Source organism: Strix uralensis, chromosome 5 (assembly GCF_047716275.1).
Source record: "Strix uralensis isolate ZFMK-TIS-50842 chromosome 5, bStrUra1, whole genome shotgun sequence".
In the NCBI taxonomy this organism is placed as follows: Eukaryota; Metazoa; Chordata; class Aves; order Strigiformes; family Strigidae; genus Strix; species Strix uralensis.
Genome location: NC_133976.1, coordinates 41,422,084 through 41,437,928, shown reverse-complemented (window position 1 = coordinate 41,437,928; position 15,845 = coordinate 41,422,084). Strand labels below are relative to the sequence as shown.

The 15,845-nt window shown below is 38.8% G+C and overlaps 1 protein-coding gene across 6 annotated transcripts in view; it reads left to right on the top strand.

Annotated features, from left to right (window-relative positions):
• Positions 1 to 15,845, top strand: part of ZFC3H1 (zinc finger C3H1-type containing) — a 60,645-nt gene that overhangs the window by 37,540 nt on the left and 7,260 nt on the right. For 4 of the 6 annotated variants that reach the window (XM_074870576.1, XM_074870575.1, XM_074870574.1 and 1 more), the window contains exons 29-35: positions 1,362 to 1,466; positions 1,560 to 1,725; positions 2,446 to 2,546; positions 3,712 to 3,813; positions 4,409 to 4,448; positions 6,618 to 6,680; positions 6,806 to 7,652. In XM_074870576.1, the coding sequence (XP_074726677.1) occupies positions 1,362 to 1,466; positions 1,560 to 1,725; positions 2,446 to 2,546; positions 3,712 to 3,813; positions 4,409 to 4,448; positions 6,618 to 6,680; positions 6,806 to 6,943 (715 nt within the window). In that variant the 3' untranslated portion in view covers positions 6,944 to 7,652. Of the gene's footprint in view, positions 1 to 1,361; positions 1,467 to 1,559; positions 1,726 to 2,445; positions 2,547 to 3,711; positions 3,814 to 4,408; positions 4,449 to 6,617; positions 6,681 to 6,805; positions 7,653 to 15,845 lie in introns of those variants that run through there. The other 2 variants (XR_012629210.1, XR_012629211.1) reach the window with 1 other exon arrangement.

The window sequence follows — 15,845 nt, the reverse complement described above, 5'->3', positions numbered from 1 at the left end:
AAGATCTTTATATAAGGTTTAGATTAAGTTATTTTAATGTTTTTATACTGTCCATTAATACCAATTTAAGTAAAATTTTTTTTTAGAGAATACTTAAGCTCTTCAGTTTTCAGTTTGGTGCTTGTGCAGTAGAAACATTGTTTAGAAAGACACTTGAGGTCACTGTTTAGTCATTAGGGACCTTAACTTAAGCTCAGATGCTCTTGTATTTTAGCACCTGCTTCTAAGAAGAAGATCAGTAGTCTTGAAATAAGTGTCTAAGTTACTTTGAGCTAATAATTGAGTGTTCCTGTGGTTGAGTTTTTGCCACAGTAAGTGCCTAGGTATTTGGGCCTATGTATCTGTCTTTCCTTTTTTCAGGTAAGAGAACAAAAGACATAAAAGTTCACTTTTACCAAGTGAAAACAGTCAGATTGAAATCAGCTCAAGGAATAGTGTTTTACTTGGAAAGATCATTGTGTATGTGTGCACATGTGTATGTGTGTGCACAAACGTACACACGCTTTTTAGAACAAGTAGCAAATTGATGATTTAGTTTGTAGTTCTTGGGGAAAGCAGGAGTAGAATCAGGCACTCTGATTATGTGACCCTAGTCAGGAGGGTTCTGTGGCAAGGTAGCAACATCAGCCCTATCTTGTTTTGCATTTCTGTAGTTTCCCTCTTTGAGTGGGGTTTTTTCCCCTCTTACAACTTACTGAAAGTGTTACCTTTTTTCACTGTTGCTTTACACTTTGATATAAGGATTGTTCACTGGACCTTGGTCAAAAAATGTGCCTGCCTCTCTTTGGTGAGGTCCTACCTGTTGGTCTGGCTATATGTTTCTTTGAGGAGCAGTGGAATAAAATTAAGGGGGTGTTTGACTATTCTTGTCAGGCTTTTTTTCCTGACTGATCATCATATTTCTACCGTGGATCTCTGGCAGTAGTTGTTTCAGAACATTAATTTTGTTGCCATAGTCTTGATACCATTTCTCAAGTGGTTTTTAATCCATCTGAAATTTATTGTCTGGAGCTTTCCAAACAGAAGCTCAATACTTGTCTCCATTCTGTAGCAGTCAGAGCATCCCTATTAAAAGGATTAGTAAAAGGGTACTTTACAAGAGTAGAAGACAATTCATAATACTTCATTTGTATTTAAGAGTTCCATTTTAAACTACATGGTTTCTGTATTAATTATTTATCTGCAGTTGAAACATACTGTTTTAATAAGTTGACTGATAAATTAGTCCATAGTACTGCTAAACTGAAAACAGTTTTTTCTTGCATCTCAGAATGGGAAGTTCTTCATTGTTTCTATACTCTTAATATGTAAGAACATGCCTCGTTTGACATACAACACTTTTTAACTTTTAATATAAACAGTTTGTGCCAGTCTCTTCACGCGAGTGTTGGTGAAGCACTGGATGCTTACGAAGCAGCTCTGGGGGCAGTGATGCAGCAGGAAACTGTTCAGAACATCTGGCTGGAGTAAGTTCTTAAGGGAAGAAAGTAAATTAATCTCAAAACTATTAATTGAAGGCTACCAGAACCATCTTCTTTCTTTTTTTTTTTTTCTTCCAGTTACCTTGTTTTTATCAATAGCAAAGTTGTTGGATCCAACAACAAAGTTCAAGAATTCAAGCTTTTTACTGACCTAGTGAACAGATGTCTGGTTACAGTCCCCACACGATACCCAATTCCTTTTAGTACTGCTGATTATTGGACCAATTATGAGTTTCATAATAAGGTAAAAATGTTTCTGTGGACAGTTTTAATTAAACAAAGAGACTGATGACCTTTTAGCAGGTACCTGTTTTACTTGTTCAAATACAGCACCAGTAGTATATGAACACTGAGAGGTAGGAATTAGGGAAAAAAAAAAAGTATCTGAGGAGAGCAGTGTTCTCATAGGAAGACTATCTAGCAGTGATCTCTTGAATAAAGGGTGTGTAAGGCAAAGAAAAACTTTATTATGGCATGCTTTAATACTGTGAATGACAAACTATTCTTTTCTAGAGAAAAGAGAATGTGTAAGGGAGGGAAGAGATGGTTGAGCATCAAGGGTCTGCAAAGCTGTAACACTGGCAGATGGAAACAGTATTTAAGCTGTCAGTTTTGATCGTAGAAGTTATAGTGGCTGAGAAACAATAAATAATGTAGGAGGAGGAGTAAAAACAAGTTGAGCACTTATACAGAGTAAAGCTTAGAAATTCTGGGTCCCCCTTTGCTAACATCCAGTGCATTTCTCTTTACTTGCTAAATGCAGGCTAGAAGGACTTAAAATATGTGGTGTTAGCAACTTGACGCTAACTTGTTATTATACAAGCTGATTTCTGTACCCTTGAAGGATAAGGTTTGTAGGTGGTAACTTACTTTAATTGTAATGTTCATAGTTTGTCATTCCATTATTCTTATCAAAATTAGACAGCTATAAGGTGGATTAATGTTCATAATTCAAATTCTACAGGTAATTTTTTTTTATTTGAGCTGCATTCCAAAATCTCAACATTCCAAAACTTTGGAACGGTTTTGTTCTACCATGCCTGCTAATCCTGGACTTGCACTGAGGTATGTAAAAATACTCGTAATCAAGACAAAGACAAACAGGTGGTTAACATAACTACTGGTTGTGCAAGACATGCATGATTTGCTTTCTACTACAGAAGTGAAACTCTTCCTCTTACGGGATGTTGCTTGAGGCATGTTTTGCCTTCTGACCATAATTTAAATCATTCTTGTATTTGACAGGGTTCTGTTCTATCTATGGAGAGGTTATAATTATACAGGAATTAACTCTGCATTGTACATGATGAGTACAAGTGGTCAAAATTTCAAGTGTGTAGAGAAATGTCAGATACATATTAAAATCTTCTTGTTACTTGATGACCTATTAAGGTACAGTTCCAGCATAGAACAAGTAAAAATGGATACACCAGTGTATGACAGTGCTACCTTAAGGCTTAACTTGACATTTATTTAGTAAAGATAAACCATTCTTAATTTTGGAAAAATTCTTACTGGAAACAAAAACAGTTAATGTAAGCATCACACTGATTCTTACTTGAGTAGTATTTCAAAATGTACTGTTCCAGGATTAGAGTCCATCTTTTACCGTATTCAGCTGCAGTGAACTCATGAACATTTGATTGGATAATTTTGAAAAGTCTCCAGACACTTGTTGTTCATCATCAACAGTGACCCCAAAGAATTCAGAGCAAGACTTGAAATAAGTGTGTGTGGTTGGGGGCATGGGGAGAGAATGGCACACCTGCCTTTGGCACACAAAGTTGAATGGCTGCGTTTTAAACCAAGTTGCGATTGTGTCTAGATGGAACTTGCAGCTTCCTTAGACAATGTAGATACTGCATGAAATGGGTGAGCAGAACTGACCGAACAGTATCTCCTAGCCACATGACTATAAAACTAATTGGCCTCCTTTCAAATACACAGGTACCTTGTGCATGCTAAAAATGGATCTTGTAGTGTCCCAAGATCATATTTTCTCTCTGATTTCACACTTCTTAGTTATTCTCTGAAAGTGTGTCTTCTTTGTTTTGTTCTCAGAGCATGTTCAGTCAATATTGTATATAGTGGCTTGGGTTCTTTTTCCTACTTGCAACTCTTGGCTCAGGTTAGGTATAATGTATTTTGTGTAATGTGTTTGTATCTTTGGATTGCTTTTCTGTTCCCAGTGATTAGAGCAGTGTTCCTTTCTCATGAATGCCTTTTACAGACTGCTTCTGCGATACTGGGAGGAGAGCAATGTTCAAATTCTGAAACTGCAAGCCAAGATGTTTACATATAATATCCCAACATGCCTGGCCATCTGGAAAATGTAATGCAACAGTCATACATCTGTTTTCATAGATATTGCTTTTGTTTATAAGGTTTACATCACAAAGGTAAATCTGAAATGTCCTTCCAATTGGACTTGTACTGGAAGTCTCTCTTTCATTATATTATTAGTTAAACAGTAACTTTGTTACAACAGAGGTACTGTCACTTCTTTAAAATGAGAAATGAAATTTCCTTCTTGTGGAAACTTAACGTGAATGGATATTATGCAGATAAATATGAATGATGTATTTGCAAGTTGCCTTTTAATTCAAATATTGACTTCTGTCTCCCCCTCTCTACCCTCCCCTTTATATATCACAATAGCAGTAATCTCCATTATCCAGTGATGCTGAACTGATCTTTTTCTTCAGTGTTTGTTCATAATGGGGAACCACTGAAATGTCTTGCTCATGTAAGGTTGTTTTTAAAAAATGGCTATTTTTATCTTTTCACTGTAGATAAACATCATTGGAAGCTAGTCAGTTTCTTCTCAAGGAATTTGTAAATCCATTCCACAGTCAGTATTCTGCCACTAACGGCATTTAAAATCATTCAAGAATAAATATTTTTTTTTATATATTTCTTTTCCTCAGAGCCATTGCTGCCGAATGCTTTCTAATGGGACAAAGAGAAGTAAGTCAACACAGCTTACTAAAATGAGTAGTTATAAAATTCTGTAAAGTTTTCCAGACCTTGGCTTTATCGAAAGCAATGGTCATCTCTTAAACCCAAGATTTCTAGATAGTTGAAATACTCTATGTATAAACACTGAAGCATTTGCCTCAAGTGTGAGAAATATCTTTGGCAATCAAGGTAGAATGGATTATATCATGAGAACTTGTGTATATTCTTTGTGTGTATCTTTCCCTTGGTGGTGGGGATGGTGGTGTGTATTCTTCTCCCACTTCTGTTGTTTTTTTCTTTACCTGGAGGAGATTGCTAACCCTTAAAATACAGTAGAGGGAAAGAAAGACTGTTGTGCTGGAAGCTACTAACGTCTATCTTTACAAGTAGTTGGAAGGGTGGGTCTGCCAAGCCAATGCATGTAGAGAGTTTAGTAGTTCCCAACACCACTGAAGACATCAGTTCTTTTTCTTCAAAAATAACAAGTTTACTCACTGGTATTTTGGGGAAGGAAATATTTTTATCACTGTATATACAAATACAAGAGGCACAGCAACTGGGTCATTTTTCAGCTCAAACAGAATGGATTTCCCTGGTATTGTTGCTGTCACCTTAAATATTCTGCCTGTGGAAAGATGCTGTGTATTGGGGGGATCACGGGGCCCTGGGTTTGTGACTCACCACTTGCTTGTGGTGTTTCTGAGCTACTTCCCTGCTGTATCTTGTTTTGTGTCATTCTTGCAGTGGCTGATTCTCAGCATGTTTCTCTTCTGTAGTTGTCTTTCTTTTGAAACCATATTAAAGCTTTAACTGATCTATAATGGGTAGCATGGCTATTGTTAGACTCACATATGAAATCTTTTCTGTTTTACTGTCTCCTAGAATGTTTAAAAAGAACACCCCCCAAGCAGACAGTTATTTGGTTTGTAAGATCAAATAGTTCAAAGTCAGGAGATATCAAAGGCATGGTTGCCTATTCAACCTTAATTCTGTCTCTGTGTTGATGGTTTGGTGTAATCTGTAATTAGTCACAGATCCCTGCTTCAGTCATTGTATTAGATGGACTACATTTTAAGGCACTGCCTGTAGTGAGGCTGGTGACTTAAAAGATCCCTGCTTCATTTGGTTAAAAAGTTAGAAAAATATATTTCAAATGAAACCAGAAGAGGGTCCTTAAAGAAAATGAACCAATTAGAATGAAGGTATATGTAAAACATTGTAGCTGGATTACACCCAGAAGAAATCTTGTGGTTTTCTTCTGCAACCACCTGACTAACTATATGGTGTGGAGTAAAATCACTTAAGTAGGCACACGCAGTGCAATTGAATTTTTTTGGGGGTGGGGGGGCTTAGTTTGGGATGTTGTGAGCACTTACAACTGTTTATACAAATCAGTGACTGTTCCAGATAACTGGATTTTCTAGTAAACAAGTAGGATATTGTTTTAAAATTGAATTGTGATTTAGATTCTGGATTTCCTGTTCTTGGAGAACCCATCATTTATTCCCTTCAGAGGTCATGTAAAGGTTTGCTGAAAGATTATAAAACCGGGTATGATTGTTTAAAATGCTAACAAATACCTCCCCTAATGACTCTCTGATTAAAGTTGGTACTTCTAGATAACCAGTACTTGAAGGAGACTTGAGTAAATACTTGGATTAAACATTTTGGTCATCTTATTTCCAACCATAAAATGGTAAAAACATTTTTTCTTTTTAGAGAGTTGCAAAGACGCATACTGATTTTTTTTTTTTTTTTTTTTTTAAGCACAGATAGATAGATGCTGAAGGTAAAAAGCCTATGAAACAGTTATTTTCATTGCAGGATTGGGATGGTATGCAATAAGCAAGACCTTGAGACTACATATTGAGTGGTGAAAGAGAAATATTCATTAAGCTGCTTCATTCCCTGAGTGTGTTCCATCCTGTGCAATGAATGAGGCAAGAATCTTGTGAAGAAAAATAGAATGTCCTCATGTAATTAATCATGTGCATACAAGGGTCAGAATTAAGGTCAGACATAAACTTGCCTTTGCTTTTGATAGCAATGTAATGCTTGACTTTGAAAATTTTTAAAAACAGATTTTAAAAATTATTGCAGGAGACTTTTGTGCTTCAAATCACTCATTTTGAGTGCATGAAATCGTACTGAGTTTTAATACTTGTTTTTATTTCACAGGTCCATCACTTATATCAGAGAGCCCTTCAGAAGTTACCTCTATGTGCAACACTGTGGAAAGATGTAATGTTTTCTCCTTATGATTCAGTTTGAGGTTTCATATAAATTTTCTGCATATCCCATATCCATAGATGTGGTGATGCTCAAGCTCTGGCTAAATCTTATATCTGCTTCCCCATCTCTTACAGCAACTCTTGTTTGAAGCATCAGGAGGAGGTAAAACTGATAACCTGAGAAAACTAGTTTCCAAGTGCCAAGAGGTTGGAGTCAGCCTAGATGAGCTTTTAAATTTAAACACTTACAGAACAGAAAGCAAGAATCACTGAACGCTGGGTACGGTCAGCCATAAGTCCTATTAAATGCCAAAATCAGTTGAATGATTCTTCAGGCTGATCCATGCCTAAGATCTGTGTAAGGCAGATGAGTATTGCTGAGCATATCGAGTCTCCAGTCTGCTTTCCGTGAACCTGGAAACAATTAACATGACCCTCCTCTGGAAAAATGAACTCCCTGTCTGGCCTTGCTTCTGGGCCCTGCCAGATTCTCATAACGTCATCTACGTAAGTATAGTTAATCAAAATGACAGACGTTATTTTTTTATGTTTTCTTTTTATTTTCTGTTTTCTTTGTTTTGCTGTTCCTGATTCACTTGACACTCTCGCTGATGCCTGAGAGATCTGTGTTTGGGATTAATTTACTGGGCTGTGTTTACAGTAAAAAGCAAGTAGTCCATTTTGGGTTTTTCCTTTTTTAAACCTTTTTTGAGACTTTTTCATTACAGGATTTAAAACAAAAGCAGCCGCTCTTAAGGAAAGTGTAACTGCCGTGGCCACAAGTATGCTTCTTGCACTTGAAGGCTCTAAGAGGGTTGCTTACTGCCCCTTTCTGCATTGGACTCACGGCAGAGACTATTAAACTTGAAGATTAAAGAAACTATTGCAAATGCCAGTGCATCAGAACCTAAGAGTGGTCAATTATGTGCAATTTTTTGTAAAGAAATTTTAATTTATAATAAAGTTTAACAGTTTAAAGAAAGTTAATATTGATCTGTTTTGTATTGGTACTACCTTGTAGTATATAGGTGTTTTTACAGAGATATTTTCAATACAAGCTTACCTTTTAAAAAAAAATGTTGTCTTTTGTTATTTTAATCAGAAGATAGGCAAATGGGATTGTGCCACCTGTTGTGGATGTAAATAACTACATCTCAATGAGATTTTTTCCTCCTCTTGCCTCAGGTACACAGATGTTTGTCCCATAACAAATATTCCTGTCAATAATACCACTTCAATAGTGGAAAGTACATTTTTTTTTTTAAATATATTTTGTCCTTTCCATCTTTAATGAAAAAAGGCCCACTTTCCAAAGTCACTGCATGTCCATTACAGAGAGATACTGTCAGGCCACCGAACCTGGGATGGGACTGTTCACAGCAGGTTGGCTTGCCACCTGGTTTTCCATCTGTGCCAGATCATACCAAAAGATGGTTGTAGTGCCTTTTGCGTAGGTGACTTATGCAGATGCCATGAAGACAGTGAACAAGTGGTCTTTGTGTTTGAGAATGAGACAAAGTGGTCTGTGACATAACTTCCAGTAACTTTCAAAACCCTTACTTAATCTAATGTTACCACATGAAGCAGCTCCCTTAAAGGAGAGAGAAGTGGGAAATACTGGCTTTTATTTAGGGTCACAGGGGATGATTCTGCACCTTAAGTTATTTTAGACAACTCTCATATTTAAGCATGAATTATAAAATCAGTAAAACTTCAAATACCCACTTTAATGGCCAGGTTTTCCTGCAGACTACACAACCAGTATCAGAAAAGCTGACTCAAACCCATTTTTCATTGTATTAAAGTGATATCCCTATCTTCAAACTTACGTGGCAGAGCTCAATGAAAAAGATGTAGACCATGGAAGTGCAGTTTTTTTAATTGAAAACTCCTCAAGTATGGTAAATGCTGTCTTATACACATTGCCCAAATATTTTTTTTTTAAATTTGTCTCTAGAACCTTGCTGATAAACAGTTGCTGGTTTGTTGTTTTTTTTTTTTGCAGCAACACCTGAACACCTGCAGTAGTTATTTTAGTGGGATACATTTTACCTATTCTGCTGTTAAAAATAGACAAACTTAACACTGTCAAGGGTTACAGCACTTTGAATGCTGTCTTACACATTCCCTGGCTTGGGCTTGTGTTGCACTTAGGACTGTTAGTTACCTCGCTTGCCTTGCTGTGCAGTGAGTTTATAACAAAAGGCCTAGTGCCTCAAAGGAGATCTTAAGCTTTAGGTACTCTGCCTTCATGGATTTTCACATCCTGGGGGATAAGGGGAGGGAGAACCAAAACCCCACAGTGTTCTGCCTTCCACTGGCCTTAATTCCCTGTGTTTGTGTGTGGCCTTTTGACTCCATTTGCCTGGCTTGATGGTATGTGAAAGTGGCTAATCATAATGGAAATTGTTCATTTAGGAGCTGGAATGAAGAACAAGGAAGTGGTATAGTCTTTAGAGCAGCACAAGTACTTTTTTTCACCAAGCAACAAACAAAATGCACTGCTGGGTAATGTAGAACTGCCAGGGAAGGATTTAGAGCTTTCACAGGTCTGCAGTTACCATTGAATCCTTTCTGTCCTCTGGTATTTGGTAGTTAGGAGGGCATGCTGTTTAAGAAACAAACAAGGTGGTGTGTTTCTGTCATTTGCAAAACTTCATTAATTCATCACTAGAATGAAATTTAACAAAGGGTACTAAATCTATATATGAATATTTTAAATTAGTAATATCCTCTGAGGACTTTGTTCTAGAAGAAATAAATTTCACATTACAGGCAACAGAGGTGAATAACGGAATAAAGAATAACTCCAGTCAATCAAGCAAAATACTAGCTGCTTAACAGGAAAAAATAAGTTTAGGAGGAAAGCACGTAAAACATAAAACAATGCTGCTACTTGCTCTATGCTCAGAATGGCTACTTTATCAATAGTGATTACTACTTTGGCCTTCAGTTTGTCTTTCTGGAAGCAAACTACTGCCACTACAGTTTTTTCATTTCCTAGCTATTACAAAGACACAACAATATGAACAAAACATTCAGCTGCATTTATTAGGAAGAAAAATAAATGGAAATTATTCATTCATTGTGTTGTTTAGTACATCCAGTGAGACCTGCATGAAGATAATCTCTTTCACTATTAGCCATTTTCATGCTCATCAAGACAATGATCGATTTATGGGATGGCATGCTGTTTTTAGCTTTGTTATGGATATGCTATCCATAACTGCAAGGTGAAGGCATGTTGGAAAGTAAGTGCAGAAAGAAGCAATAAGGAGAGGCAATCAGAAAGGTTTTAAAGAATTGTTTAGGTAAGAAATTCATATATAAAGGCCTAAGGTAGTCCTAATCTTTCTGAGATAACTGAGACTTGTTTTCTCCTATAATTTTTTTTAAAGTTTTGGGATAAGAGACAATATTTTTCTGCAAGACACATCCTCTTTTCACTGGGTTCAAGGATGAGCCTGTTCATTCTTCTAGGCCCATTGGTTAATTGCAGTTTATATAGCAATATTTATTGGGAATTGGCAACTCTTAAAAGCAGATGTGAATTCCCTTTCATGTTCTACAGGCCCTGTTTCAGGTGAAAGACTTGAAACTTTGTAGTGTGTGCTTTGTGTTTATATAACAAAGATCCAGGAATTTTCGATGTCACAGGAATGTTACCTAAACTGAATGAGTGAGCAGGTTTACCTGATCTTGATAGCAGCAGAGGTATAACCTTTTAAGAGAGGTCTGAAGAGGTTGGCAAACTAAAGAGATGTGGTGCAAGTATACAGGAAGCTGAGAGCATGAAGATGCAAAATGGAAAAGACTGCTTCCATTAGACAAGAGTGGTAGGTAAACATCAACAGTACTGTAACAACAGGACGTGATCAGTGTGCTACAGATGTCAGCTGGGCGCCTGTTGGCCTGCTGCTGAGCTTTTGGAAGCTCTTCAGAAGAGCACTGTAGTCTTGCGAGAAGCTTGATGCTCTATTCAGCTTGCTGTTAGCTTTAGCTGTTGCCAGCTGCCTTGCTACCTCCTGGAAGTCTTGATGTTCTGAACACAGTGGACAGCTGGTGCTCTTACCATTAGAGCATTAATACCATTAGTATCACCATCAGCGTTCTTACAATTAGAGGTCACTACTTGGGGGCCTACTTGGCCCTCTGTAAATGAGGCAAATCAGAGTTCTCACATTGTGACTTACAAACTGTTCTTTTCTGTGCTGCTAGAAATAACTTGTTTTCACTGAATTAATTTCATGTCTGTCGTGCTTCTTGTGTTTGGGGGCCCTTGTGCCTCCTGTTAAAGTGTAAAATGAGAAAAGCTTCGAACTGTTCTTACTGCCTGGGATTGTGAGGCAGAACCCTGTGATGTCTGTTTCCCGTTACGTGGTTCTCCATCTGCAAGTGTCTTAAACTTTTACAAGGAGAAAAGAGAAAGGGAACAGTGAGTAAGTAAAACTTAAAAACAGAAAGAAAGATCCCACTAGGAGTTACCTTCTTGTAAAGAATATAGGCAGCATCTACTCCTTAACTTCAGCCATTATTCATGACAGCTTTTTTTTAGCAGTGCACGTTCTAAAGTTCCTCAGCTTCAATTGCACTTTTCAGTTTTTCTTAGAGCGAATCATTGTTGGATGTTCAGTTATCCACACCTCTTTTGTGCTTCACTTTTTTGAGGTCCTTCTGAACACTGGCGTTGCTCTGAGCTTGAGGCTGCTTGTGAGTCTTTACATTTCTCTGGGATTCAGAAAAGAAGGAATTTTTCTCCAAGGTCTTAACTGATCAGTGTCTCAAAGCTAAGCAGCCTTCAACTATGAAAGCAGACCCACCAACAAAGCAGATTTCCATCACTATTGTTTCTACAATTAGTGCTGTTCTGAAACACTAGGCTAGTATTGGGAGATGCAGAGATGGCTACACTGGTGTTGAATACAGCCATTCTGCATAACTGTGCTGTGGGTTTATCGGCTCTGAACATTTGGCATTGGTGTCTGTGGGTGCAGAAAGGGGGTGAGCTCTGATCTGATGCAAATCCCTATTTAGCTGAGTAGACTGATGTCTCTGTGAGCAGGGGCACCTTCCGCTAGATCAGGTTGTTCAAAGCCCCGTCTAGCCTGGCCTTGAACACTTCCAGGGAGGGGGCAGCCACAGTTTCTCTGCACAACCTGTGCCAGTGTCTTACCACTGTCATCGTAAAAAATTTCTTCCTGATGTCTAGCCTAAACCTACCCTCTTTCAGTTCAAAACCACTGCCCCTTGACCTGTCACCGCAGGCTTTGGTAAGAAGTCTCTGTCTTTCTTATAAACTTGAGTTGTTAAGCCCACATCAGATATCAGTGAGATGCTTTAACTCCTAGCTGTTGACCTTCACATCTAGCAAGTTGTTTTGGAGCAGCATCCGGACTTTTGAATTGCAGTCATTGGTCATGTAATTGTACCTAGTTGGTTTTTATTTCTGCTCATAGTGCTGAGTTAATGCTGTTCCCATATGAATTCTGTGCAATGATAGTAGATTCTTGAGCTGCTTTATCTTACCCTTTTCATGCTTCTAGGACATACTGTGAAGATAAGGACAAGCTTTTTTATCTTTCTATCCACATTACAAGCCTTGAGTGAGGAGTAAAAGGCGGGAAAACAAAGTCTTGGATTAACTCATTAATTTATTGACAGTTTTTCATGGTTAGGCTGTATAAAACTGCAAAGATTCCAAAAATATAATCACATAAAGAATAGGACTTCTACCCCAGTAAAACATGCTTCCTCCTGTTCATTCATGCTGACGATTAATAGCATTTATTTTTTGGGGTACAGATTTATATTGAGACTACAAGAGGTATTAGAGCTGTGCATCAGAATCTGACCAGTACTTAAAAGCATAAGTGGATGCTGATACTTGACATTAAAGATTTCATAACCAATTTCTATCTTATCTGACAACCCACTTAACAGCCACTGTGATGTCACTCTTATACCAAGTTAGGTGTCTGTAAGGAAGCTAGACTCACAGGAGTGTGTGGGGGGAAGATGCAGAGTTCTTCCATGGACAATAGTCATGGGAAGTGGTATGCCATCCTCAGAGAGAAGCTTATGAAGTATGGACTGGCTGAGCAGGCAGTGAGGTAGACTGAAAACTAGCTCAACAGCTGTGTCCAGAGTGTGGTGATCAGTGGTGCAAAGTCTAGTTGGAGATCAGTCACTAGTGATGTAATCCTGGGGTCAATACTGGGTCCAGTCCTGTTTAACATTTTCATTAATGATCTGAATGATGGGGCAGAGTGTACCCTCAGCATGTTTGCTGATGACACAAAATTGTGAGGAGTGACTGATATGCCAGAGGGTCATGCTGCCACCCAGACAGACCTTGACAGGCTGGAGAAATAGGCCAGCAGAAACCTTGTGAAGTTCAACATAGGGAAGTGCCAGGTCCTGCACGTGGGCCAAAATAACCCCAGGCACCAGTACAGGCTGGAAAGCAGCTTTGTAGAAAAGGACCTGGGAACACCAAGTTGAACATGAGCCAACAATGTTTCCCTGTGGCAAAGGTGGCCAACAGCCTCCTGTACTCCATTAGGGAGAGCATTGCCAGCAGGTCGAGGGAGGTGATCCTCCTCCTCAGCACTGATGAGGCCACACCTGGAGTGGTGTGTCCAGGTCTGGCTCCCCAGTATGAGAGAGGTATGGAACTACTGGAGAGAGCCCACTGAATGGCCACAAAGATAATTAAGGGACTGGAGCACCTCACATATAAGGAAAGGCTGTGAGAACTGGGACTCTTCAGCCTAAGAAGGCTTGGGGGAAGACCTTACCAATGTGTACCAAAGGAGGGTGTAAAGAGGATGGAGCTAAGCTCTTTTTAGTGGTGCCCAGTGACAGGACTAGAAGCAATGGGCACAAACTGAAACACAGGAATTTCGGCTGAATATCAGGAACCACTTTTTTACTGTGAAAGTGACCAAGCACTTGCACAAGTTGGCCAGAGAGGTGGTGGAGTCTCCATCCTTGAAGACATCCAAAAGCTGTCTGGACATGGTCCTGGGCAACTGGCTCTAGGAGGCCCTGCTTGAGCAGGGGGTTGGACCAGATGACCTCTGGAGGCCCCTTCCAGCCTCAACCCTTCTGTGATTCTGTCCTGTTCCTGGTGTACATTAAATCTGTGTGCTTTTACCACCTTTGTCTAATCAGCTGCACCTGGCTCCTAACTGCCTTCATGCTCCTTGAGTCAAGGGCAAAAAGCATGGAGCCAGGCCAGCAATCTAGGTTCTTTCCTACCATCCCTGGCTGAGACAAAGCTGTGAGCATGTGATCTTTTGCACTTGACTAACTTTGTTTGTAAATACTTCTTATCTTAGTGTATACAGTATCTTAAGAGCTGGCTATGGACTTTATAGTTTCTTTAGTGCTTTTATTGAGGTGTTCTCCCACTGCACACACTTTGTTTCATATAGTCAGTACAGGGATTGCAGTTGCTGATAGAGCCTTCCTGCCCAGCTTTATTCTTTCTGGAGGTAACCATGGCCTTCAATGAAAGATATATTTTAGTTTTTGTTTAGGTGATTAGCAGAAGCAAAAAATTAATGTTTTAAATTGAGAAGACTAAGGATGCTTGTTGATCTTGTATGGCAGGTGGCTGAGACCCTCCCTCAGACCTGTTTTCAGCCCTTACTGCTGGAGAGACTATCCATGCCAGACAAAATTTGCTGGAATTTCCATGCCACCTGTTGCTGGTGTCATAATTTGTATTTATCTGAGAAAACTGAGGAACTACTTAGCATCCTGTTTTTTAGAAAAAAACATCCACATCTATATTTTGCTTACTAACTGTAGCAAATTGAACACTCCCCCTTCATGCCCTTGCCCAAACTCTAGGTATGTAGCAAGTGTCAAAGGAAGACTTCCTGAGACAAGCAGAAGTGATCAGACTTGGAGCACTCTTGAGCTGGACTTTTGAAATTGCAAGCCATGATGACTGTTACAGAGGTGCAATTATCCCAGTAGAATTAATGATCATCAGTATGTTTCTCCTAGCAGTGTATGGATAGCAATGCATGGATGAGTTGAAATTTCCTTGATTAAGGAAAATTCAGTTGTAACAAGTTTGAGAAAGCAATTGATGGTCCTTATGTGGCCTTAAGATATATAAACTCTTCATTGTCACTGCAGTTGCTGTCATGGTTATACTCTTCAAAATCTGGAAGCTGCAAATCTCTAGAGAAATTCTCCTCTCTGAAATACTCGCTCACACGATGATTAAAATGGTGGAGCCCTTCATGCAGAGAGAAGTATCAAAGACTCTGGCCTCTAGTGAGGAGGACCAAGAGGAAACAAGCACCATAAACAGGCAGCAATCACAGAAAGCTGCCCCTTGGAAGGAGGTAAATCATCAGTGAAGGAAGAAAAGCATCACAAAATAAAAATCTCTTCCTTGCAGAAGTTGGTTTCTCTGTGTTGCTGAGAACCATTTGGTCTGGCCCTCTGTTACTTCTGCTCTTTTCTTGCAATTTTGGGCATTGCCTGGTTTTGCTTTTCCTTTGGTCCCTAAAGAAGACCACCTCAAGATTTTGGAAATAATCAAAACAGATTATATTTATCAAGCAGAGTATTTAATAGGATAGACTTGAATGAATTTTCTGATAGAAGGAAAAAATAAGTCCTGACTTGCTCATCTGTGGGATGGGTTTGTGTCCCTGGGGCTCCAGAATGCTCATGGACTTGCATCGCTCCTTAAGCTGGTTGGACGTTGACTAAGTCCCTTCCTCCCCACAGGTAATTTGAGTTCATGTTCCATGAAATGTTATTCAGAATTACAGGGCAACAAAGTTTCTAGTTTATGTGAATAAATGAGAAGTCTGATCACCCAAATTTATGTCATGGAACAATTCAGCTGAGGGATGAGTGCATCAGTCATCTGATCAGCTTTTTAGGATTATGAGCAAACCTCTTCCATATGAACATGGAAACACAATCTGATCAATAATGTCATTTGTCTCCACTATAATATTTCTTCAGATTCAAAATATAAAGTTCCCAAGTGATGGTCAAATAGTCAAACCAATTGCTGCCCCATTTCCCTTTGAAGGTTTTATGTTGACTGACTCTGGTCACATCTCTGTTAGGTAGCTTTCTGTGCTTTGGTTTTGTCTTTTTTGTTTGTTTGTTTTCCCTGATAGCCAATAGCTTCTTGAAC